The 26,530-nt window shown below is 32.4% G+C and overlaps 7 protein-coding genes across 7 annotated transcripts; 3 read left to right on the forward strand and 4 right to left on the reverse strand.

Annotated features, from left to right (window-relative positions):
- Window positions 1-2,615: 2,615 nt before the first annotated feature.
- On the reverse strand, window positions 2,616-5,377 carry LOC105765671 (protein C2-DOMAIN ABA-RELATED 4). Its single transcript, XM_012584875.2, has 3 exons — window positions 5,181-5,377; window positions 4,408-4,503; window positions 2,616-3,288 (listed from the first exon to the last, which is right to left on the reverse strand). The coding sequence occupies exons 1-3, from the start codon at window positions 5,334-5,336 to the stop codon at window positions 2,995-2,997; spliced, it is 546 nt and encodes a 181-aa protein (XP_012440329.1). The 5' UTR covers window positions 5,337-5,377; the 3' UTR covers window positions 2,616-2,994.
- Window positions 5,378-8,209: 2,832 nt separating this feature from the next.
- LOC105765672 (probable LRR receptor-like serine/threonine-protein kinase At3g47570) lies at window positions 8,210-12,034 on the reverse strand. The gene is made up of 2 exons (XM_052625048.1): window positions 9,374-12,034; window positions 8,210-8,767 (listed from the first exon to the last, which is right to left on the reverse strand). The coding sequence occupies exons 1-2, from the start codon at window positions 10,260-10,262 to the stop codon at window positions 8,376-8,378; spliced, it is 1,281 nt and encodes a 426-aa protein (XP_052481008.1). The 5' UTR covers window positions 10,263-12,034; the 3' UTR covers window positions 8,210-8,375.
- On the reverse strand, window positions 10,398-12,197 carry LOC128035538 (putative receptor-like protein kinase At3g47110). The gene is made up of 3 exons (XM_052625324.1): window positions 12,164-12,197; window positions 10,523-11,973; window positions 10,398-10,454 (listed from the first exon to the last, which is right to left on the reverse strand). Exons 1-3 carry the CDS (start codon window positions 12,195-12,197, stop codon window positions 10,398-10,400), a joined length of 1,542 nt encoding a protein of 513 aa, XP_052481284.1.
- Window positions 12,198-13,617: 1,420 nt separating this feature from the next.
- On the forward strand, window positions 13,618-16,450 carry LOC105765673 (mitochondrial import inner membrane translocase subunit TIM22-4). The gene is made up of 4 exons (XM_012584876.2): window positions 13,618-13,938; window positions 14,192-14,382; window positions 14,480-14,552; window positions 16,153-16,450. The coding sequence occupies exons 1-4, from the start codon at window positions 13,773-13,775 to the stop codon at window positions 16,236-16,238; spliced, it is 516 nt and encodes a 171-aa protein (XP_012440330.1). The 5' UTR covers window positions 13,618-13,772; the 3' UTR covers window positions 16,239-16,450.
- Window positions 16,451-17,316: 866 nt separating this feature from the next.
- LOC105765675 (uncharacterized protein At3g17950) lies at window positions 17,317-18,308 on the forward strand. The gene is made up of 2 exons (XM_012584877.2): window positions 17,317-17,557; window positions 17,638-18,308. Exons 1-2 carry the CDS (start codon window positions 17,474-17,476, stop codon window positions 18,154-18,156), a joined length of 603 nt encoding a protein of 200 aa, XP_012440331.1. The 5' UTR covers window positions 17,317-17,473; the 3' UTR covers window positions 18,157-18,308.
- A 3,111-nt stretch (window positions 18,309-21,419) lies between these two features.
- Window positions 21,420-22,378, forward strand: LOC105765685 (dirigent protein 16). Its single transcript, XM_012584888.2, has one exon. It carries the CDS (start codon window positions 21,456-21,458, stop codon window positions 22,203-22,205), a length of 750 nt encoding a protein of 249 aa, XP_012440342.1. The 5' UTR covers window positions 21,420-21,455; the 3' UTR covers window positions 22,206-22,378.
- A 2,407-nt stretch (window positions 22,379-24,785) lies between these two features.
- On the reverse strand, window positions 24,786-25,567 carry LOC105765687 (uncharacterized). The gene has a single exon (XM_012584891.2). It carries the CDS (start codon window positions 25,491-25,493, stop codon window positions 25,002-25,004), a length of 492 nt encoding a protein of 163 aa, XP_012440345.1. The 5' UTR covers window positions 25,494-25,567; the 3' UTR covers window positions 24,786-25,001.
- Between the last annotated feature and the right edge of the window lie 963 nt (window positions 25,568-26,530).

Consider the following 26,530-nt stretch of genomic DNA (forward strand, 5'->3'; position numbering starts at 1 on the left):
ATAGGAAATTAAAATCGGATTATCGATTTATTAGAGATTAGGGTTTATTGGAATTGGGATAACGTGGCTTGTTGGCTATCTCTTAAAAGAAGAAGACCATTTCTTGGTTTAAATTATTAAGTATATTTTGACCCTAATATTGATAGTAAATGGATTAAAAAATGTGGTTTTTGTTTATCAAACAAAACAATGTGCAAGAAAATTATTGAAAATAGGAATTTCTAAATCCCATCAATCATAATTAAATATGTCACATTTCCCCCAACAAAAGAAATATTTATTATATGATAATGACCTCAAATAATACCAATCTTCCTAAGTTTCAATACTTTCAACCCAGCTTCAGAATGATGGAGTGAAGAGCTTTAGCCTTTGTGGCTAAGGGAGCAAATATTAGTTGTCACCTATTTTCAACAGGATTCCAGAAATTTAGAATTACATTGTATACTTTTGCGATAATAAAAGTGAAATTTTATCATTTTAATAGTCTATATCTTTATAATTTTTAAAAGATTAAATTAATTTCTTTTCTCAATTTAAAAGAGTTAAAAGTATAATTTTACCATATACTAATTTAAAATTATAAAAAACTAAAAGTGAAATTTTTATTTTAGGGAAATTGGAGCCCCTACTAACTCTCCTTAACTCCGCTCCTTATGACTTGCTAATTATGTCTAAATACAGGTATAAAATATCTATTTTTAAAATTTTTATACTATTATACTTTACCATCTAAATATAAAATTTTAATTTAATCCTTAAAATTTAAAAAAAATATAAAATAATATTTTAACTCTAATAAGATATACATAATTTAATTTCCATCCCTTTGAAATTCTTTTTTACTTTGCTCGTCTCTAAGCCGCCACGTATGGACACCTAGCAATGGATATGTAGACCATGAAGATTAGAATCTCTGAGAAACTTTAAAAAAAAAACACTAAAATATTAAGACTCCATTTCCTAGAAACCCAGAATCTCCCAAAACTGCTAAAAACCTCTTGACGACTCCTTACACAACCACCATCCATGGCCGTAAGAATGAAGAGTAGCAAGCCAGGTTGAGAATGATAGAGCTAAGAGCTTTACCCTTTGTTGCTCACTCAGAGTCGGCCAAGAGAACAAATATTGGTTATCATCTATATAGCACAAGAGTCAACCGCCATGCAAACAAGAAGACCCTGAAAAGACTTGTTCAAGCTCACGACGCCCATCATAACTCAGTCTCTAAACCTCTATATATGGATACCTGGCTATGAACAACATTAGAATCTCTCAGAAATTAGAAAAAAAAACACTAAAATTATTGAGACTCACTTCCCCAAGAACCAGAACCTCACAAAACCTCTTAACGACTTTCCGCACTTAAATGCAATTCCCACTTGCCAAGTAAGAGGTATTCAAGGAATAAAATGTACCATTGTTTTGGTGTTACATCTCTTTGCCAACACCACTTCAATGGAAAACCTCAATTTTTTGTTGGAATCCATTTGCAGAAATTAGTGAAATGAAAGCAGAATCTTTGAAATGGTGTTTTTCCACAAAGTCATGTGAACTTTTTGGTGAAAACCAAAAAGAGGTCATTTTCAAACAACAAATGAGATATCTTTCATGTTCTTACACCTTTAGGATATATAACTTTACAACCTATGATCAACAAATTGAAGTCTCAATGATATTCCACTGCCGGCAATTTGATAAGGGGGACAAGTGGTTCCGTTTCTTCTTCTTCTTTAATGAATTCAACCTTACCATTCCTCTAAATCAAGTGCAAATCCAAATATTCTTTTAGAAAGGTCAAAATTAAATTATAAATTTATATTTTCATCATTTTTAAAAAAAATCAAATTAATTTTACTATATATATTAATTGTAATTTTCCTATTATCGAAACCACCGTCTACTCTAACAATAGAGAACTTAGGAGAATTAGCATTTATGATCATTTTGATGCCACGCCATATTAGATTTGTTGATGTCTTTTGAGGGCTACGCCTGAAAGTGGCTGGTCGGAAATGGTGATCTAGACCCGGAACCTAGGTGTCGCCCCCACAAAAGTATACATAAGTTTTAAATGTGTTCCAAGAAAAAGAGTAGAAAGGATAACCGGCATAAGAGCGGTAGCATTTGACCTATTGATGAACTCTTCAGCACATGATCATTGATTGTTTGTCTAAGTGCACTAACTTATCTAGTCAAAAATATCATGAAAACTCTTGTAATAGGAATCATATTGCATTTTACCCTTCTACACAAAATGTGGACAAACTGATCCTTACATGTTAGAATAAGGAACAAATTAATCATTCTGTTAAAAATTTCATTCATTTTTTCTGTTAAAAATCAATCATTGTACATCAATATGAGATACATATGACACATCACATATCACTGCCTGGTTATTTTATCAACTACGCCAATTTTTAACACTACAAATGGATAAAAGTTAAACAAAAAAGGACCTCTTTGTCCATTTCTTGAATAAAAGGGACAAAATACATCTTGGCTCAGTACAAGACTTCCATTATACTTTTACCTACCTATCTGACCTGCTTAGTGATCAATTTGTTATCTCTACGTCTTCGAATTAGACAATTTTTTATCCTCAATTAGTATATAAAAACAAGTAAGAAGTATAATTTCATAATCCAATATTTACAGAATCATAAAATAAGTATTGAAGAATGTTCAAAAAGGAAAAGCTTCTGACAAAGACCTTAAGCTCAGAAAATTAAATTGTACAAAAGGCAATTACTTCACTTAGGGGCGTATCGGTTGTGAAATAATTACCAATATTTTTGTTCAATCCTACATACGAGCCAAGTTCAACTGCTACTATTAGATATATTTTAACTACATATTCAAACCGTTTCAAAAAGAACAAAACCAACCTCGGCAGAAAACTCAAACGGTGCCCGGTATTAGAAGCTCCCCAAACCTGCAACAAAAAACATAACAATATGGAACGAAACAGCATTTTTATGAACACACACTTCATAATAAACCTTTAGACCCGGGAAGTTCAATCCATTGAAGTTGGATTTCCACTTCACCGCACTCCACGTTTCTCAATCGGAGGCAAATGTCTTGCACAACCTTCCCGTCGACCAAAGTGATGGCACTCTCCTCGGACAGGCAGTTGGTCCTGCAAGGTTGCACTCTGGCTATCGTGGTTCCATTCGGGATACCATCCACATCCACTTTCAAGGCTTCTATGTACGGCCTGATGTCAACCTCTGCATTTCCCATTTTGTCATCCTTGCTAAAAGTGTCATGGTCATAAACTGTCTGGAGTCGTGCAGAACAGAAAATTACTGTGAATGACACTAATGGCAGAAATGGCCTTGTACATTAAAATGACAAAAGAACAAAACATGATCATAGCACTAATAGAGAGAGCAAGAAGATTCAAGGGTAGATATAAGCCTACAAATTCACAATACTTCAAAAATAATTACAAATAAGAAATTTCTAAGCATTCCATTGGCTTTATTTGATTTTCTTGCCAGCACGAATATTAGTATCAGTAGGAAATTAGAAGTAAATGAAAAACAAGCAAATAAAAAAAAACCGGGCTAGAAGCACATTGATTTACGCTTGTTCTTTCTTGTTTTGTTTACTTTTGTTCATTAAAACCGATGCTATATGAACCGATCATGCATGCAGGCAAATATTCTATTTTTTAAGCCAATTTTGCCATCTATCATCAATGTGAAAATTGGCAGAAGGGCAACTACACAAGAAACGACTAAAACAGCAAAATGCTCATATAGTTCCTCGATGGTTAAACAACTAGAAAAATAAATTTGGTATCAGCATATGTTGACATTAATTACTGTTTTGGCAGTTTTCACTAATAACACCTCTGCAAAGAACAGACATTAACCCCCTCAAGGAAATAATAATAATGAAATAGCATTAGCATCATTAAGAAGGAAAACAGCAATTTAAGCGTATAAACAATGAGTCGATCAAAAACTTATATTAAAGATTAATAGAGAATCAGCAACTGAGATGAACCAAAAATGAGTTCCATATTTTAATGAAGTAATAGAATCAAAATCAACAGAACATGAGCTATCTTGCAATATAAAGATCAAGGTTTAACATATCTAATAGTGGAAAATGAAATACATATACACGCATTGTGCAAATTCCTAATTACTAGTTGAAACCATAAATGTTTTGCTAATATATATAGGTAACAAGCATCGTTCTGCATCGGTAAAAAATTGGTTCCAATGAAAATCTAGAAGCTATAGAACATTGGGAATGGTTATCTAGGAAAAGATGCAGCTTCAGAATCTAAGCACAGAATGTTCTCCTATATGATCCGAGTGTTGGTTTATCAAACCAGATTTCTGTTATGCACTCCATCGATATAGTAACTAGTAGTTGAAAACTTACCAGTCTTATTGGAGTACTAGGATCTGTTATGGAAAGAGTTAAATCCTCATTCCACTCAGGATTAACATCCCTCTTTATTACACGAGTCTTCAATTTCTGCAAGCAATAGTTACACACGAAAAAAATTAGAACTGAGCAAGTTGCTTGAAAATGACTCTAAAAACAAAAAACCGTGAAAAATGGGAATTACGATATCATGTTCAGGCTGCACAGTCCAAGTAAGACTAAAGGGAATTACGGTATAAAAGAAAATGAGGGCTTCTCGATTCAAGATTGTTCGATGAAAGGAATGAATACTGTGGATGATCTTCATACAATCCATAATTTTAAATGGTTAAAAAAATTATAAATTGTTACCTTCAATCTAATGAGTAACATCGAATTTTCCAAGATTATTGCTGATTTTACAGTGAGATTCAATTTGAAAGTCAACTTGGATGAACTAGGACTTTTCCAATTTTTTTTTAAATCTTTGAGATTCATCAATCAAAAGAACCCTATTTTCACCTTATTAATTTCCATACATTCAATAATCAAATTCAGCCAAAGAAGAAAAGAATCTAAACCATATAAAAACACTAAAATTCCTTTTTATTATTATTTAAATTTAAATATCTAGTTGCTTTTGAGTTCTGAATTTTGATAAAAACACAAAATTCTAAAGCTCTTAGGAGGCAATTCGTAGCAACAAAGTGATTTTCATCATAAAATAACATATAGCTTCACCCCCAAAAAAACGAATTTCCCTGCATTACGAATAAATAAAAACGGACCTGTTTATCCAATTTAACAACAACGTAAGGATCGCTGCTTCGAACATCACGAACGGCGAGGTTAACGCCCCGTTTGATCCGAACCCGAAGAAGGCCCAATAAGTTATCCATCAACGATGAGCTCTTCGTTTTTTCTGAGCCTGGAGAATCTGCCATTTGTTTTTTTCGGTCTCCACTTTGTATTTATACCCAAAAGAAAGAAGAGCTTTTTCCCCTAGTTTTAACTTTACCAAACCAAAATTCAAAATAAATAAAATATTAAATTTACATTTAAGTTGGTTTTATTATTAAAATTTAAGGGTAAACTATTTAGTTAGTCATCAAATTTCCATAGGTTTTCATTTTAGGTACTGAAAATAAAAAAGTTAAGTTTTAAGCACTGCCGTTAAAAACTATTTTTCATTTTGGTCGCCATCGTTAATTTGGGGTTAGACAATGTTATTTTATACTCATTTTAGTCACCTAAGTTTTTCCTTATAAAAATCGAGGTAATTTTATGTAAAACACGAGTTTTCCCTTTTAAATAGAAAAAACAAAAATTACTTCACAAAATAAAATAAAGGAAGTTAAAAATATAAAATGAGTGACTAAAATAAAAATTTACTAAAGTTGGGAGATTAAAATGAACATTGAATTACCAGTGGGTGACCAAAATGAAAATATTTGTTAACGATAGTGCCTAAAATATATTTTTTTTTAACTTTTGGTGCCTAAAATGAAAACTTATGAAAATTGAATGACCAAATATGGAATTTACTCTCATTTAATTTGAGTTAATTTCACGAGAAGCCAAACTTTAAATTGATTTCCAACTTCCAAATATTTCAATTGGGTTCTCAAAATATTAGTATCAAATCAATCTGGTTATTCCATTAGCTTAGTTATCATCTATGATGATAAACACCAACTCAAACCTGATGTGAATCAATTTGTAAATACGTGTAAGCCTATTGAAAAAAAATTGGGATCTCAAAGGTAAAAATTTTGTTTTAAAAGGGGCTTAAATTGAATATCTTGTAACTAAAAGAGACTAAAGTTGATAATATACCATTTAGTTAAGGGGAAAGGTCCCTTCCTGCCACTTCAACTAAAGTATATATGTATTTACAATTTAATTCACATGTTTTAAATATCTTCACATTAAATCCAAACCATTATTTAGCACATAAATTGACAACTAGGTTAATTGAAAGACCCAAATTAATACAATAACAATACTTTGAGAACTCAATTAAAATGTTTTAAAAGTTAGGGACTAATTATAAATATAAGCAAAAGTTTGGGACTAATTGAAAAAGAGAAGGTACCTGATCTGTCTTGGCTGAAAAGAAACTTTCTTAAGTTATAAGAAAAGTGTAGGACGGAAACGGGGAGAGATGCTGTGGGACCCAGCGATGGGGGTAATATCCTAGGATAGTGACCGGGAGAATCGGTAACCAGTACGGGAAATAACTGGACGTGAATTGGTCGTCGTTATAATTAGTGGAGGGTTTGACTAAGAAATTAGGGCATGAATGACGCTTTGTTTGTCGAGAAATATTGCAATTCTATTCTATTTATAAAAAAGTAAACTATATCATGTAATAAAATCATTAATTAATTAGATTAAATCATTATTTGGATTCTGAATTTCACAATTCTTTTTTATATTGGGATTTAAATATTTTTATTTAAATTAGTCCCACGAATATTTTTATATTAAAGCATGAATTTTAGAATTTTTAAAGAAAATGAAGGAAAATTTATTAGTAAACTAAGAAATATGCCGTGAATGACGCTTTGTTTGTCGAGAAATTCTGCAATTCTATATATAAAAAAGTTAACCATATCATGTAATAAAATCATTAATTAATCAGTAATTAGCAAATTAATGTTTTAATAGTTTAATTTTAAAAATTATAAAATAGTCATTAAATTATTTTAAAATTTTTATTTAAATGATTAAATTGTTAAATTTGATGCTGCATGACATCATCAAAATTATATTTGCAATTTATACGAGCTACAGACTAGGTCCAATTTAATCAAATCTTTTGTTTATACTTAATAGTTCATAATTCATTATTTGATAATAATAAAAGTATATAAAAAGAATTCAAGCTTAAACCCAAACTCGAGTATATAAATTATTTAAACGAACTTAATTGAACTAAACTCAAAAAATTCAATATCATTTCGAGTCGAGCTGGAGCTCAAATAATAGTATACATCAATGAATTTTGAGTTGAGCTACTAGATTGCATTACGTATATTTCAAACATATTTAATGGTTAAAGTACTCGGGAGGTTCTTGTGTTATAAGGACTTGGAACAAATTAGTCTCTATAATTAAATGGATTAATTTAGCACCTATATTATTAAAAATAATCAAATAAGTCCAAATTGTAACAAAATTAATATTTACCGTATAAAATTGTCTTGAAAATTATTTCTTTTTCAATTGGAGTTCAAATCTAAACAAAATATTTCATTTACAGAACCATAAAACTTTTAAAATATTAACTTTGTTAAATAATAAATGGGTAAAAAGACCTTTCCAATCCTTTTCAATTTTGAAATTGAGCAAATTGGTCTCTCTAAAAAAAATCGAAACAATTTACTCCATGTCAAATTTGAATATGAGCAACTAAGGACAATTATCTCGGCGCATATTTTGATTAGTATAATAACAATTTTAGCCCTTGGTATTTACATATCTTGTCAATTTGGCATTGGTTCTAAAAAACCAACAAATTTAACCTCAATTTTTATACATTTACACAAATGTTGCAAGTTAAATTTATTAAATCAAGACTAAATTAATAGAATGTGTAAATTTTGAGGGCTAAATTTACTATTATATCAGTCAAATTTATGCATAATTGACTAAAAACATTAACGTCGTGATAAATTGTCCTTAGTTGCTTACTTTCAAATTTGATAGGGACCATTTTGCTCAATATTGAAATTGAGAAGCACTGGACAAGTCTTTTGACCCAGTAAATGATATTTTTTAAACAGCCAATGTTAGTGTTATTCCAATTTGGGTTTATTTGATTATTTTTAATAGTACAATAGTAAATTAATCCATATAATATAATAATAGAGGGACTAATTTGATCAGTTCTCTGTAATAGAGCGCCTCTCAGCTACATTCACCCATATTTATTATTCATGCAGTTATTTATTGCATCTTCATCGATGCACTGATGCTTGCTACGCTCTTCTTCTCCGGTGATCTCCAATAAGCCTATTTCTAACATTGTCAAGCTCTCTCAGCACATCTCCGATTTTCATTCGCTCAATCGGTGAATCAGCAGAGCATGCGACTCCGATGCCAAGGACTGAGCCCAACCATTTCCCAGCGTTGCCGGTGCCACCGCCGCTGCTTTGGCCATTTTGATCGAAGGCTTCATTTTCAAAATTGAACCAAGGATCGGCTATCTCGCCCTCACGATCAGGCAGCGCCGCCTTAACGTAATCACGTAGGCTAAGCTCTCCCGTAAACATGCTGTCAGTGGGTCTTTTGCCAGTAAAAAGCTCCATTAAAACGATGCCGTAGCTGTACACATCACCGAATGTGGATACTTCCTTTCCCAGTCCATATTCTGCAATTCCAAACATCATTCACATGAATATCAAATACAAAAGGTCTAATTCTGATATTAGTTCCTCTGTTATGCTGAAATTAAGTTTTAATCTATATATATTTTAATTTAGTATAACTTAATCCTTTACAATGTCATAGTAAGTTTAAATTGATATTAAAGTGAAGTCCATTAATTTTTATTGTTATTTGATTACTTAATCAGGGTATGTAAAATTATAGTAAATCATATTTAACTAATAATATATTTTTACAAGTTCCTAATTGAATAAAATACTATTTTTATTTAGTTTATAATTAATTTTAAATTTTATGGCATTAAACTAAATGTTTTATATTTAAAATATAAAATGATTTCTCAATCATTTATTCTAACTTAATTTTTTTATAAATATTTATGGAAAAATTTTAAAATTTACCTAATAATATTCAAAATCCATAAACTACAATATATTTTATGAAAATAAAATCTAAAAATTTAAAAACCAAAATTAGTAACTGAAATAAATTATTATGAAGAACTCAAAAAAACTGACCGAATCAAACTCAGCCCTGAATCAGTTTAGGGTCAAATTAGAGTAAAAAGATTAAAATTTCAGCTTTTTACCTGGAGGAATATATCCCATGGTTCCTCTTATTCCAATGGAACTGCTTTGCTCACCAATGGAGTACTCAGCTGTCATTGTAAGAAACTTCGTTAGTCCGAAATCACTAACATAAGCAGTTAAGTCACCGTCAAGAAGAACGTTGCTCGGCTTTAAATCACAATGGACCACCGGTTTGCCGAATTGGGAATGAAGATAATCCAATGCTAAAGCAACATCAATGGCGATGTTGAGTCTCTGAGTTAGATTTAGCCTCATTGAATGGTTTAACTCAGTTGAACTCGGATGTAACCAGGTTTCTAAGCTCCCATTTGGCATGAACTCCAACACCAAAGCTTTAAAATCGTTGCCTTGAAAATCGATGCTTGAGCAAGAAGTAATGACCTTGACAAGATTACGATGTTTAAGGTTCTTAAGGACTTGGCATTCGGACTTGAAAGTCCGCTCGGCACCGCGTTGTTGGAGATCGAGTACTTTCACAGCGATGGGTTTTTGACTGTCGGAAGTTAGAGTACCTTTATAGACCGAACCATATCTTCCTTTGCCGATTAAGTTGGCTGAAGAGAAACCATCGGTCGCATGAAGGAGTTCAGCGTAGGAAAGTTTCGGGTGTTTCTTATCCAACGGGGAGGCAATGCCCTCTTTCTTTCGTGACGAGTTAGCCCGTTGTTTGATCACGAAGAGACATATCGAGAACCAAACAACAAAGAGTACGACAGCGATTGCAATTATCACCTTATGTGGGAAGTTCTTCCCTTTCGTTTCGGTTTCCCTAGGACAAACAGGCAACCGAAGCGGCTTAATTCCTCCGCATAACTTGTTGTTCCCAATAACCGAGAATGCACTTATGTTGCCAAACACTCCATTCATGGCCACTTCACCTTCGAACATATTGAAAGACAGATTAAGATCAGTGACAAGAGGGAGTTCGGTAGAAACTTCGGTATTCGCCCTGAAAAATCATTATTCGAAAGATCAAGAACTTGTATGCTTCTTAATCTTTTGAATGAAGAAGGAATGGTTCCATTAAAAGAGTTTCCTTGCAGGGAAAGCAACTCGAGCATCAAACAATTCTCGAGCGAGCTAGGAATTTCCCCATAAAGATTATTGTTTGATACATCCAACAAGATGAGATTTTTGCAGTTTCCAACCTCTGATGGTAAAGTCCCTGTTAAACCATTTGAAGCAAAGCTAACGCCTATTATGGACGAACAGAGACCAATAACTTCCTTTGGTATCGTGCCGTTTAGACGATTCTGAGATAGATCCAATTGTTCCAAGTGAATGAAGTTACCCATTGTTACAGGTATGTTTTCTTGTAACAAATTATCCTCAATGCTAAGAGCAATTAGTTGGGTCATGTTCCCTAAAGATAAAGGAATTTCCCCTGTAATTCTATTTGTGTATGCGTATAAAAATTTCAACTTGGAAATTTTTCCTATAGAATCAGGGATGGTGCTTGTGAACATGTTTTCAAACAATCCAAGGTATTCCAAGCCTACAAGGTTTCCTATCCCTTTCGGTATAGTACCAGATATGAAGTTGGTTTCGATCCGGAATTGGTTGAGATTTGTAGAGAGGTTTCCGATCGAGTCTGGCAAAACACCGGTCAGGTTATTTTTGTATAACCATAAGAGACTAAGATTGGTACAATTAGTCAATGAACTGAGGAAACTCAAATCACTGGAGCTATCAAGGAAGTTGTCGCCGAAATTCAATGCTTGTAGATTCTGAAGGCTTCCCAAGTTCGGTATCGGTCCAGACAACTCGTTTGAACCCATATCGAGTTGTATGAGCCCAGTGGCATTGGCTATTGATGTTGGAATTGGCCCTGAAAACTTGTTTTTCCCAAGGTAAATGAACCTAAGGTTAGGAAGGCTCAAGCTTATATAAGGAGGGACCTGGCCTTGTAACTGGTTATCAGCTAAACCGAAGAAAAAAATGGATGAGATATTGTATAGTTCTTTAGGAACTGTACCAGAGAACTTATTTGAAGCCAATTGAAGAAATCGCAAGTTTGACAGATGACCGAGCTCAATCGGTATGTGTCCTTCAAGCTGGTTCTGCATTAACGAAAGATATTGAAGGGAAGAGATGTTCCCTATTGAAGGTGGAATTGTCCCTGTGAAGTTATTCATGGCTAGTTGAAGCATACGGAGCTTGGACAAAGAACCGAGCTCAGCGTGTATTTCCCCTACTAGAGCGTTTTGGTTTAAGTTGACAAATTTTAGGTTTGAACAAAGAGCAAGTTGCCTTGGAAGTTCACCATGGAAAGAGTTGTTGGCAAGAACCAATTCCTCTAAACGATGCAAATTAGTAACTTCTCGAGGGATCGGACCACGGAACCTATTGTTCCCGACGTTGATCACTTTAAGGAATGTAAGATTAGCTATGTAAGGAGATAGATCGCCTACCAAATTGAGTGACGGTAGACGCAAGGCAGTCACACGTCTATGCCGTCTACCACAAGTTACTCCTGGCCAGTCGCAAAAATGTCGAGAACCATTCCAAGAAACAAAGACCTCGTAGGGATCAATGAGTATTCGTGCCTTGATTGCAAGCAACGCTTGTGTTTCGGTCTCGTTTATGGACCGAGAAGTGGCTGCACTCAGAATGGAAAAGAGGAAAAGAGAAAAACATAACAGGTTTGACATAATGGAGACTTGTTTGATCAAAAGGCAAATTTGAAGTCCCCACTTGAATTTGCTTCTTCTTTTAAAGGCTACATAATACTGTACCTCCGAATATTTCAAGGTTGGCTAAACTCATAAGTGCCAAGTCTCATCATCTACCACTTGATGTCCCCACAATGGACTGTTGTCCCATAGCTTTTATATTTGGACGTTGATTTTATAAACTATAATTATAGGTTGTTTTTTTTTTTGGGTCAATAGAATTATAATTATAGTTAGTTTCAATCTCTTTTCTTTTTCATATGAGTATTAGAGGAAGAAAATAGAGAAAATTTTATCTATTGTTGCTGTTAAAAAACGGGTTTCTATACGTCAATATGAAATATACATAGCATGTCATATGTTACTATTTGGTTATTCTGTCAGTCACATTAGTTTTAACAATACAAATGAATGAAACTTTTAATAAAAAGAACCAATTTAGTTTTTAATAAAATATAATCCGACTTTTGTGGGATTTTTATAATTTCAAGATAAACTAAAATCATAAATAATGGGAATTTTTGTCCCATAGCTTTTAGATTTGGAGGAGACGAAAATAGAACAAGTCAAGGAAAAGACAACATATCATAAAGTTGGTCTGCATTCTAATCACTAAGGTCTTTGGTCTTCCTGGAAAATAATGGGGACTAACTTGTAATAAGTTCTTAGTCTCTTGCAAGAAAGTCTGGGAGAGTTTACCCAATAAATTACTTTTATATTTTTTTTTTCTTTAACGAAATACTTTGAGTAGGTAGGGTAAAGATGTCATTGATGAAAGTGTGAACTAGGGAAATTTGAATAAGATATTTTTATATTTCATGGATGGGTCAAAGACGTCATTGGTGAAAGTGTGAACTAGGGAAGTTTGAAGAAAATTCATGAGATTTTCCAAGTAGCAAACATATATCGATTTAATGTGTAAATATATACATAAATTCTAATTGTGGTTCAAATTTTAATTTTGATTTAATCATATATATTTAAAGAAATAAATATATCAATTTATTTCTATATTCATACATGTAATATATAAACATAAAATGATGTTATATCAATAATTATGTTAATAATTTATATGAATTAGATCAAATCAAAATTTCATGTATAAAATTGCACAAAATCAAAGTTGATGTATACAATTACACATTAAACCATAGTTCATGTATAATTTTAGGATGTGTACCTTTAAAAAAAAAGTTTTTGAGCAGATCAGATTTAGAAGAAAAACTATCCTCCTTGTCTTGAGATAATTGTGAAATTGGGTATATGTTGCAACTTCTTGCAACCAAACCCATAACATGAGTATAAAGATAAACACCATTAATCAATGAACCGATAATTTAGATTTTCAATTATATTTACCTAAAAATATAAGAGATACTCAAAACTAGAGGGGTTGAACTTGTTTTATTATTTAAAAATAATAAAATAACTCAGACGAAATCGACCAGCCCATCTGAACTACCGGCCCATTAATATCTCTACTTAAAACTCAGTTAAGCAAACTCAAGAAAAAGGGGCCAGCCCAGTTTAATTCTGCTAAAATACGCGGTGGGGTGACACTGGCACTCCCACACTCCGTCTTGCAGCCCAAGGATATTAGTTTGCCTTTTTAACCATTAGAAAGAAACTCTCAAGTTCGGCGGCTCAACCCACCACCACCGCTTTGATTCGCTTGAGATTTTTTTTCTCAGTATTCTTCTGCAGAGTTGGAGTTCTTTTAAAAATGGCGGCGCCCAACTCTGAAAAAGAGTTAAAAACCGAAGTTCCAAGCTCACATGAAGCAGAACAGCCTCAAATTCAAGCTATTCGAATGCCAAGCATGGAGGAAATCCGTGCCCAAGAAGTTTGGAATAACTGTGCCGTTCGTAGTGTCGCCAGTGGAGTAATGGGTAAAGTCCCAATTCGGCTTTCATTTATTTATTTTCAATAGTTTTTGTTTTAAATAAATTCTTTTTGAATGATAATCTGTTTGGCAATAAAGAAAAAAAATGTAAATCCCAATTTGATGTCAAGTTGTTTTTATTTGGAATTATTTGAAAAAAAAAAGCAATAAAGATTTAACCTCTGCGTTATACTGCCTTCGATTTATTGTAGGGTTTAAGTGAGGTTTTAGGGTTTTAATATATATGATTATATTTGCAGGTGGCGGGCTTGGATTCATGATGGGTATGTTTTTGGGTGCATTGGATAATCCTATAATGCAAGATCAAATGAGTGGAAAGCAACAATTACTTTATAATTTGAAGCAAATGGGTTCAAGAAGCTGGAGTTCTGCAAAAACATTTGCAGTTATGGGTGTAGTGTTTTCTGCTGTTGAATGTGTTGTTGAGAAGGTAATATATAGAAACTAGAAATCAAAATCACATCACACATAGACATTGAAATCGAATTCGAAACTGAACTTCATATTCCGTTGTTTGCTTTTTAAAGGCTCGGGCGAAACATGACACCACGAATACCGTTGTTGCCGGTTGTGTAACAGGGGGAACTATGTCGGCAAAAGGTATCTACTTTCTCTTACTCTTCTTGTTATTACTTGTGATGGTCTCTATGATCTTAGTAAGGAGCTTTCTAATGTAGATTTCGTGTTGACATTATTCTATAAATTGATTGATGTGAGTGGAAATGCTGTACCTTGTTTGCTAACAAACCCGTTAATGCTAAGGCTAATATATCAGAAATGTTGAATATGAACAAGCCGACATTCTTTTATAAAGTAAATTAACATGACTAAAGAAAACTCGATTCGGATATGTTGTTTATGAATAGTATAACAGAAATGCTATTGAGACACTGTTTTATTGATTCTTTCGAGCATCTTATACCTGTCGACCTTTTTCTTCTTTTAATATCAGTATGAAATGTCTTGATAAAATAATGTTGATGTGTTCATATTTCACGTTTCTTAGTCGATCGATTTTGGCATTTTCATTAATGGTTTCATTGGTTACCAATTGATTTACCACATTCCCTTAATTTGCATTTGAAACAAATATGAACATATTACTGAATATTTGCCCTTGCATTATTCGTTATTATCATATCCTCCCTATGATTTACTACACATTGGCTAGAGCAATTTACTTCAAGCCTAATGAACTGAATTGTGTTGTTTTCTGATATGTTTTCCTGTCGGAGAATTAGTATGCCATTTCTCTCTCTTAGGCTTATGGATTCCAAGTTTAATATAGAATCATTAGTCTCTTTTCATTCGAGTGATATGCCATTGAAACTCATTTAAGTGAAACCAATAAAGGCCTTACGGAGAGCTTTCTCACTTTGCCTTTTCTTTGTGTACTTTTCACATACTTTAGAACCCTCTAAACTGGCACTTAAAAACCTTAGCGCCCTGCCCTCGGCGTTTCACATGATATTAGGCTACTAAATATGCCCTGCATTTATGAGGAAACCTTAATGCAGCTTCAATGATAGCTATTTGATGTAATGAAATTTTGAGAATGATTTTATCAAATACAATTGCTACAATTGAACATAAGAGAAAGAAAAAGAAAAACCAAAACTAGCGGGAGAAGTGTCGTTCTTCCAATAGTATCCTTGGTTAGGCAAAATTTTAGTTTAAGTAAGCTTTTTGCTCATATGAATGTTGGTTCCAACAAATACTTATTCATGTCTCATCTTCACATTGTTTTCGGTAAAATTACCGTAGAAGCCCTTGTACTAGGAGTCAAATTGTATTTTGCCCCCTCTACTCAAAAGATAGGCAAACTAGTCATTGTACTTTAAACCAAAGAGCAAATTGGTCATTTCTGTTAAAAATTTCATCCATTTGTACTATTAAAAATTAGCGTGGCTGATGGAATAACCAGACGTGTACCTTATGTATAGGGACCAGTTTTTAATAGTAGAAACGGATGGAATTTTTAACAGAATGACCAATTTGTACTTTCATCTAACATATTGGGACTAATTTGCCCATTTTCTGAGTAGATGGGGCGAAATGCAATCCGGCTCCTGGTACAGGGCCTATGCAGTTCCACTGTCAAGTGTTAATCTCCCACATTTGCACAGCTTATATGATTTTGTTCTGTTTCGGGTTTCCCCTATTTATCTTACATCGCATTTCTCTCGTGCATTGTTGATAGCTGGTCCGAAAGCTGCATGCGTCGGTTGTGTGGGTTTTGCTGCATTCTCAGTTGCGATCGAGAAGTTTTTCGATAGACACACTTGATGGTAGAATTATCCTTTTGGTCCAATTTTGCATTCATAGCTGACCTGCTGAATTTTTATCAGAAAATATTTTTGTGCAATTTTAATTGATTCAGAATAACAATTTAAAAGGTGTTGTTATGTTTTGATATTTGATTCACACTATACGTCTCTGAATCAGAGAATGCACACCCCTAATATAATGAATTGGATATTGTCTATCCTTCAACTTTATTTGGTTGGTTTTCAATTTTTAAAAGATTTTGTTGATGCAATTATCTTCATTCTTTACTGTATGTAACTTGAAACATTTCAGATATTCGGAATCGAATAATGTTTGTAATTTTAATTTAGTCATGCACATTGATTTATTTTATATATAAAATGATGTTATTTACAAGAATTAGATTGATGTTATCCCTTTTAATACTACTTAACATTCAACCCCAGAAAGTTAACCTACCCAACCTGTAGACTTACATCATCTTTTGTCGGATCCATATATTTCAAATATTTTTCAGATGGTTTCCAATTAATTTTAAATCAGAAAAACATTTTATTTATTCTACAAAACCGTGACAGATCTCAATAGAACCACCATTCGATGAATTTTAAATCCAAATATAATAACAAATTCAACCCAAAATGTTTACTTTTTATCATTTTGATCCTAATTCTCTTCTTTTATCAATCTGTCTTCAATCTTCAAATTTTAGTTAAAATGTTTCTTCTTAATTAGCAGAATTGAGTAGACTGTAAAATTTTAATAACAATTACATGGAAACTTGGCATTTCACAAAAAAATTAAAAATTTATATATATATATATATATTTAAAAAACTGTTGACATTAACAATGAAGTGTATGTAGAATATTACGCAGGTATTCACTTCAATTTCGTTAAAATTTTATTAATTTAATTACATTTTACATTAAAAAAAAAGTAATCCGACTAAAATGTAAAAGTGAAGTCAAAATGATGCAAAAAAATTAAGACCAAAGTGGCAAAGGAAGTAAATATTAGGGACTAAATTTCGTATTTTGCGCAAAGAAAAAGGGATGGAAAAAAGGCATAAGATAGGTGGACAAAGGCAAGGCAACGATAATGATGTCATTCACAATCCAAAAGCTAAAAGAAAACAACACTTTATCTATCAGTATCAGCTTCAATTAGGCCCTTCAATCACCAATCCATGTCTTTTTCTCTTATAATCCCTTAAATTCCCGTAAAAAACCCATTTTATATACCATCAGAAAATGCTAGATCCAGCCTCCGATATGCTTCCGCCGCCGTCTTCCCCCACCATCTCTTCCGTTTCCTCTTCTGATCTCGACACTGAGGTAAATTTCTTTATTACTCTTGTTTTTCATTTTTTTTTAATTGAATCCTTTGTTCATGCAATTTTTGGGGGTAAATGAAGTCGACAGGTTCATTTTTCCATGATAGAAGCACTACATTGGGTACTCTAATGGGTGTGAGTTTTCCGGCCATTACTTTCCGAGCACCGTCACGGCACAACCACCGCGAGACGCAACCCGCGAGCCCCGGTTCTTCCACGGCGAAACCCAAGAAGAGGAGGGCGTTGACGGCGGCTTTCGGGTCGGAGCGTTCAGGTAGACGGCGGAGGAAGTGGTGGCAGATTTGCCGGGATGGGGATTCAAAGCCGGCTTCTCTGGGTGAGTTTCTGGAGGTTGAGCGGAGGTTCGGCGACGGAGCGTTTTACGGTGCGACGGCGGAACTGGAAGGAGTGATGGGGACGGGTCACGATGAGAATCACGAGGCGAGGAATGGACGGTCGTTGTTTGCTGATGGAAGGGTGTTGCCTCCTCCTTCGGCGGCGGCAGCTCCTCCGGCAGGTGATGACGACGACGAGAAATCGACGGCTCTTTGTAGATTCCCGGTGTCGCTCACGGGGATATGTAGCGGAGGCGTTGGATAAAGTGTACTTTTTTGACTTTTCCACTCCTTTACCCTTTCATTTTTTATTTGTTTAATTATAATCTAATCCACCGCATTTAATTTTTATCTTTCTTTAAAAAAGACAATTTAATTTGGCTTTATTTATTCCAATCATTTATATTTTCTTCTTAACTCTGTTTTATTTTTATACGATTATTAAAAAATAGCTTAGCTAATAATCATTTAATCAAAACTATATATTTCATTTGAATTTAGGTCCCCACTTTTTATATTCATTATTTTCAATTTTAATCATTTTACTTTTAATTTCAATAATTAAAGTCTAATTCACTTATTAAAATTTTTAGTCTTTTTCTTAATAATTTCATCCATTTTACTAGTAAGAGATGATCCCTTACAGACATTGGCTTTTATTTTTATTTTTGAAAAGTTATTTACTTTTTCTTTATATGATTTTAAATTTTCCTTTTCTAAATTAGGGGAAATGATTATAATTTATAGGAATAAAAATTTAAAGTGTAAACTACAAAAATATCATTAAATTATTGCTTTAATTCTATTTTAGTTACTGAATTATTAAACTTTTCAAGTAAGATATTTTGGTTACTTACGTTAATTTTTAATAGAAATGATTAGTTTACTATTATACAGATATTATTTTATTTATTTTTGAATGAGGAGAATAAAATGTAATTAAACTACAATAAATCTAAATTTTATCTGTCAGTGTAATCATTGAGGACTAGATTCTTTACAGACATTGGCTTTTATTTTTATTTTTGAAAAGTTATTTACTTTTTCTTTATATGATTTTAAATTTTCCTTTTCTAAATTAGGGAAATGATTATAATTTATAGGAATAAAAATTTAAAGTGTAAACTACAAAATATCATTAAATTATTGCTTTAATTCTATTTTAGTTACTGAATTATTAAACTTTTCAAGTAAGATATTTTGGTTACTTAAAATGATTTGGGTTTTTATTGATCTAATAATAAATTTAGCCCTTCAATCTTTATATATTATATTAATTTTATTCAAAATATAAAATATTAAAAAATTAGCCACTAATGTTTATAAAATTTATCATTTTAGTCTGAATTTTAAAATTCAATAAATTTTAGTCCTCAATTTTACAAAATTGTCAATTTAGTATAATTCAAAAACTCAATAAAATAATTTTTGGTCCTTTACAAAATTAATAATTTAAGCTTCTTAACTGAGAAATCTTAGCTTTTAAGTTTCAAAATTTTATAATTTTATCCTACTCCAATATAAAGTTTCTAACATCGTTTTCGGCATAGACGGTCTTATACACTTATTTACCAACCCAACACATGGAAAAGAGAAAAAATGAATGAAAAGAACACCATGCAGTAACGATATTTAAAACGTTACAATTGATGAAGTAAAGTTGATTACAATTTTGTAAAGCAACCACCTTATAATAAAAACCATCACAAAACAACAAAATTCAATACTCGAAATAGAAAAAAAAGTGAGCTCAAGTTGTCATCTCCAGCTTCAAAACAGAAGATAAAATTACGATAAATGGATTGTTTAGTTATAGATAAAGTAATGTGAATTTTTAGAATTTGAACTAAAATAACAAATTTTGTAAACATTGAGGACTAAATTTGTTGAACATTGTATCTTTAGGATTAAATTGATATAATGTGTAAACATTGGAGGATAAAAAATTATTAGACCAAATAAAAGAAAACCCAAACCAATTTTGAGTCACCAAAATATATAATTTCTAAAAATTAATGACTAAACCGAAAAAATTAATAGTTTAGTAATACCCAAATTTAAAATTCCCAAAATAGAGGTATTATTTTAAATGGGACATTTTTTTTTTTTTGCATATGAAAGCCTTAAGTTCAAATTTGTATTTTCTTCTATAAAATGAACTAGCAGAACAATTTAATTGACTTTTGTTTTGTTTTTTCTTCTCATTATTTTTAAAGAGATTAAACACGTTTATTTTATTTTAGGGTCAATGTATAATTTTACCATATGTTCGAGATTTTGAGAGGACTAAAACATAAATTTTTGGAAGGCTTAGTGCTTACCCTTATTTATATTTATTAAAAGTAATTCAAACATTCACAAATCGGGTTTAAGATAATAATAAAACTACCATTGAATTATAATATTTTATATGAAAAGTTTTCTAAAATGTTAGAATATAAATATAAAATTTTCTTATCCACTTGCCACCTACTCCACACTGTACCACCTTCCACCAAATCCATGCAACATCAATGGTTGAATCCAATCCAATATGTAAAGTGTACATCATTAAATTGACTAATGAACATTGGAACGCCAAAAACAATTTTCTTCAGCTGAAACATAGTATTATATATTATCAAAATAATTAATGTGCTCAATAATGGACCATGAAGCTTGAGTGGTAGGAAAGTGAATGGGACATCCCAAGTAATCACTACACTATTTCTCGGATTTTTAGCATTTCAGAAATGTAAGGTGAAAATCAGAAATTTTATTTAATAAAATTATAAATTTTTAAGGGAGTTGAAATTAAAAAGGATTAAATTGTATTATTATTATTTCTAGAGAGGCGAGAAATGGAATTTTTCCCATTCAATTAAGGACTAAAGAAACTAAATAGCATGATTTTTTTTGCGAGCGGCCCAAGGGAAATTTCCCCTATTTAACGTTGGGGCCTTGGTCAAAACAAATAAAATTTGAGGAGCCTTGAGTAAAATTTCCAAAAAGTTTGAAAGGCATATTTAGAATTTTAAATTTATTTTAAAAGTCTAACTAAAATTTTCAAAAAATTTGGACATAGTTACAGATAATCGAGTTAATTTCATAAGAAATTATCAAATTATACTCCAAATTTAAAATCAATACTTAAACTTCAAAATGTTTTAATATATAATCAAGATTGTATCAATTAGATTTTCCATCAATCTAACAGGTAAATTAGTGGAAAGATCTTAATAATAAAATATTAGTAGTTTAAGGACTTAATCCTTATTATTATTACTAAAAAATTGTAGAGGGCATTTTCAATATAAAATCTAAATGGTAGTTCCAAATTTCTTATTCTTAAAATTTTAATTGAAAATGTTTAACTAATACACCAAGAAAATAGCAACTTCACCATCCCATAATCTGCCAACAACTCCATGCATATAACATAATGATACTATATGGTCTCTCTATTTAAAGACCATGTTTCACATAATGATGGCATGGTAATCCAAAAAAAAACCCTAACACACCAGCCATTGATATAGCACCATTCGACCCCCCAAAAAAAAAAAAAAGACACACTACAAAAATATGGTGATGAAACAATCTCCACTTTTCATTACATTACTAATTGCTACCGTCTACATGGTGAGTTGCATGGCTGCTGTAAACCCAGCAACGGCAACAGGTGAAGAACCCATTCTTGAGTTCTACATGCATGATATTTTAGGTGGTGGTAGCCCCACAGCTAGGCCAATCACTGGTTTACTTGGCAACATTTATGGTGGTCAAGTCCCTTTTGCTAAGCCAGTTGGGTTCTTACCACCCAACGGTGCCGTCCCGATCCCCAACGCAAATGGTGCTATCCCAACCGTTAATGGTGTCACTGGTCTTCCGTTGGGGACCGGTTTAGCCGGGACGGCTTTTGCGGGAAACCCTAACCAGAATGGTCAGCCTCAGTTCCCTGTAGGACCGGATGGATTGGGATTAGGGTTCGGGACGATTACCGTCATCGACGATGTGTTAACCGTTAGCCCTGACTTGGGGTCTCAAGTAATAGGGAAAGCTCAAGGGGTTTATGTGGCAAGCTCGGCTGATGGGACAACACAAATGATGGCGTTCGCGGCGATGATCGAAGGTGGTGAATATAACGATAACCTTAACTTTTACGGTGTGTACAAGATCGGGAGCACCGTGTCTCAAGTGTCGGTGATCGGCGGCACCGGGAAGTTTAAGAATGCTTGTGGTATTGCTGAGGTCCGACCACTTATACCACCTGGGCAACATGTTACTGATGGTGCTGAAACATTGTTGAGGGTCACTGTCCATCTTAAATACTAGGGTTTGCATTATTACATATACTTGTTTTGAAAATTTTATGTGTGTGATTGTGTGAAAAAAAAGTTAACATATATGGGTCTCGTTTGTGAGTTGCATTAATCTTTCAGTATGTAACTTTTACTACTAGGGTTCAAAATATTTCTTCTTTAAATTTCTCACAATTCCCCTTGTTACATTTGGTATTTGAGGTTTGTTTCAATATTCAATTTAATATCTGAATTTTTATCTCGATTTGGTACTTCAAGAAAAGAAATTATAGGTACTTATTTTGAATTAAAAACACTTAATTTTCAAATTCAACATTAAACTACTATATATGGGACATAAACAAATGGTGCTAGTCAAAGAAAAGTTAGGAGTAGCCCTCCAAAAATAAAAATGTACTTACCCAAAATTATAATTTACCCCTCTCAAAATTTTTTAAAAAAAATTGTTTAATCTCTTTAAAAATGATAAAATTATAAGCTAATACATAGAAATTTTACACTTGACCTCCCAAAATTTAAAATTTCATTCTACCCCTAAATGGATTGCCAATTTCGCCTCTCCCACTTAGACCTGTCCATGGGTCGAGCTAACCGTCTAAACCTAAAGGCTTGCTTAAAATTTGAGAGAGGTTGGGCAAAAATATTAGGCCCGAAAAATAGACTTGGGTAAAAAAATAGGCTCATTTAAAATATAGATCGGGCTTGGACTTGAGCATTCAAGGTTCGAGCCCTGCTCGACCCGTTTTAAGTTTATAATACTTTGTATTATGTTATTTTTATATATTATGTAATTTAGAACACGTTAAAAACATAAATATATACTAAATATATAATATTACTCTAATGTAAACATTAAAATAATGTTAAGATGACAATATAAAAAATGTATAAAATTATTAAATATTAATATAATATAATATATATTTTAAAATTTAAAAATAATATGGATGAGCCTAAAATGGACTTGGGTTAGTCTTTTGTAAATTTGGGTGGGTTTGGGTAAAATTTTAGGCCCAAATTTGAGCCGAGCCTGACTAAATTTGGACAAACATAAAATACAATAATATCATGCTTAAGCCCAACCCGAACCCGGCCCATGAGCACCTGTACCGCCACCTCTAGGAACAAGAGAAGAAGATGGATATACGATTCAGGTTCACAGCCTTCATTACCAATTCGAAACAGCCTATGAAATTGGTTATACGACTTAAGAGAGATGTTTGTCCATTGGTTTTGCAAGTTTTTTAAAATACAAGACATAATGTTTACCCCAAGGGCAGTGTTAGAGATGGCAGGTCGGGTCCCTTTAAAATAAAAAAATTAACTTTTTGCTTTTACAATTTATATAATTTTAAGTTAGTATATAATAAAATTACACCTTGACCTTTTAAAAATAATAAAATTTTAATTTAATTTTTAAAATTATAAAAATATATATTATTAAAATAATAAAATTAAATTTTAACTCTCATAAAAATATAAAATTTAATATATAGATTCATCGCGTCTTAAAAATTTATCTGAGGGACAACCTGTTTGAACCCATCATCAACATCATCGTAATTGGAATCATCGTCAACAAAGGTAGGATCTTAATGGCAAGGTGGAGGGCTAAAGTCGCAGTGCCATGGCCATAGGTGAAGGCTGGTTGGGTACTTCTATTCGTGTCGAGTGTGCAAGGATAGTATTAAAAAAGCTACTGTATTAATGCTTTTTTTTATACATAGTAGACAATTAGTTGGAATATGTTTTTTAAGACCAAGACTAGTTTGGTCCTAAGAAACACAAGTTGTCAAATGATAAAATCCTTAAACCATAGCTGGAAGTGGCAAATTATCAAACAGGTTAAGTGCACACCGTGAAAGCTGCTCTTTATTTGTATATAATAATATGTTAATCATGGAACCAGTGAGGCCGGGGGCTATCATACAGTCTGTCATTTCTTCCACTTTTTTGTCCATTCCAATACTTTTCGAGGACTAATTTTAAGCTAATATAAACGTAAACGATTTTTTTGGTGAGAAGTGGAATCAATAATTTTTTTAAGTGATTCTTATTGTTTCCTGTTCAAATTTTATCTTTTAACTCTGACGAGACTAGGAGAGAGTACTTGTTATTTTTAGGTAGATTCAACCGGTTTTTTATTAAATCTGACTTAATCAATCATAATCTACAAACATTGGTCTAGTTGAATTAAAGCTCAAGAGATATATAAACGAACTAACTTTAGATTGGTCGGTCCAGTCGGTTAATTGACTTTAATTATTGAGTTTGAATAATATATTTATTTTATAAATTATAAATTATAAATAATTAAAAAAATATTAAATTAAGTCAATCTTTTAGTCGGGTTGGTTTGAAAACCGATAACCGACCAAAATAACCTCTTACCCCGAACCTATAACAAAAAAAACCACCCAAACTGACTAAATCAATTCAATCGGTTTAGTCTGTCTTTACCAAAATTTGCTTTGCGATAGATGAGAGCCTAAATGCTTTAAGCATTTAAAGGGTAAATATTTGATTAACATTTTAATCAACATTTAAGGGTTTAGAAATTGTAGATTAGTACATCTAAGTAAAAAAATAGCAATTTTAAATTGGAGTTTAGCTTAGTTGATTACAAAGATAGATATTGTTATTTGATACAGTATCAGTAAAATAGATTAAAATCGTATTTATTTTTTATATTTTCAAATATCAAATAAAGACGCATATTAACTTATTAATTCGAAAAAGAAAAAAAACTCCACCGTTGGATGTATGGATGTACAAAACTAGTTGGTCTAACATTGCCTACAAGGGGGTTTCAACTTTCAACAATGGTCTCCAACGCCGGTTTCCACGATCTCTGCTTCGAAAATCTCACCACGACGGAATCTTTCGCACCGTCGTTCACGGCGTTTTGCGGCGGGGACTTAGCTTCAAACGGGAAAATGCAAAGCTCATTAAAAACAGGTAAAATCTTCCCAATATTAAAGCTCGCATGTTTCAACGCCTTATCTGCCTTACAACTGAGGCAACTCATTTCCTCTTCCGTCAGCACCGAGTAAAGCAATTCCATGGGAAGAAGGAAATAAAGTCGCCGCCGTTCCAACTCTTCATCTGCCGTCAACCCATGAACCCGAAAACCCACTTTTAAACCGCCGGAATCGCACACGAACTGACCCGGATTCTCCACCATTAGATCCGCCGCTTTGACTGATTTCGTATACATCTGAATGTTCCCATTTGGAAACACCACTTTCACTGCTCCACCGCCGGAGATGATCGACGGCGCACAAGAAACTGCATTCCCCATTTATCAATAATATATAAAAGAGAATTATAGGAATAGAGGAAGTTGCTAGGAAAATGAGAGACCCTTATGAAATTAATGATGAAGAGATGGATGATATATGTGCATGCAAAGATGGTGGTTGAGCGATAAAGGGGAGGGTACTTATTTATTTATTGGATTATGGGTTAATATTGTTTTTAGTCCTTCAATTTTGTAATTAAGCCCATTTTGGTATCTGTATTTTTTTAACTTGCAAATGTAAAATTTTGGGTTTTTTTTCTAAATAAAAATGTACAAGAAAACGCATAAAAAAAAGGGTTCAAAATTGAAAAAAAAAATCTCTAACAAGAACAATTTGTCTATTGGAGCTTCACCTCCAATTCGATTAAAAGACTCTAAACCGTCCAACATTGAAAAAAAAACGCTTAAACCAAGATTGTTTTAATTGAATCGAATCAATTAGATCGAGAACCATTCGAATTAGAAAGATTAGTCGAATTAGTGGTTTGATCAATTTGACCACCAATCTGGTTCTAAAAACTTTGGCTTAGGTACCTAAAGTTTTATTTTTGGTCAAGACTGATAGCTAAGCTATTAATTCTATCTCATTTTATCCAAAAAGTGTTCGATATCTCGTAAGAACATGTCATGTCTCATGGTATTATTGGCTCATACAAATTTCTAAGGTAAAATGAGATAAAATTAATAGCTTAAATATCACTTTTGACTAAAAAACTTTAGGAACCTAAATAAAAAATAGTACGGTTTAAGGACCAACTTTGTATTTAAACCTTTATTTGGTATACTTTTAGAGCTTCACATATCGCTATCAGACAACCAAGATGTAGGCAGATTTTCATGAATTGAGGACCTGATGGGACACTTGTCATCAACACAGTTTACTGCTTTTTGGTATATTTCTCTTTCTTTCAGGTCAAATTATAAATTTGGTCCCTATATTATACTCAAGTTTGAAATTTAATCTTGTATACTATTATTAACTAGTCCAAATAATTAACACTATTAACTAATTATGTTGAAATCTCGACATAGATTTT

Source organism: Gossypium raimondii, chromosome 12 (assembly GCF_025698545.1).
Source record: "Gossypium raimondii isolate GPD5lz chromosome 12, ASM2569854v1, whole genome shotgun sequence".
NCBI lineage: Eukaryota > Viridiplantae > Streptophyta > Magnoliopsida > Malvales > Malvaceae > Gossypium > Gossypium raimondii.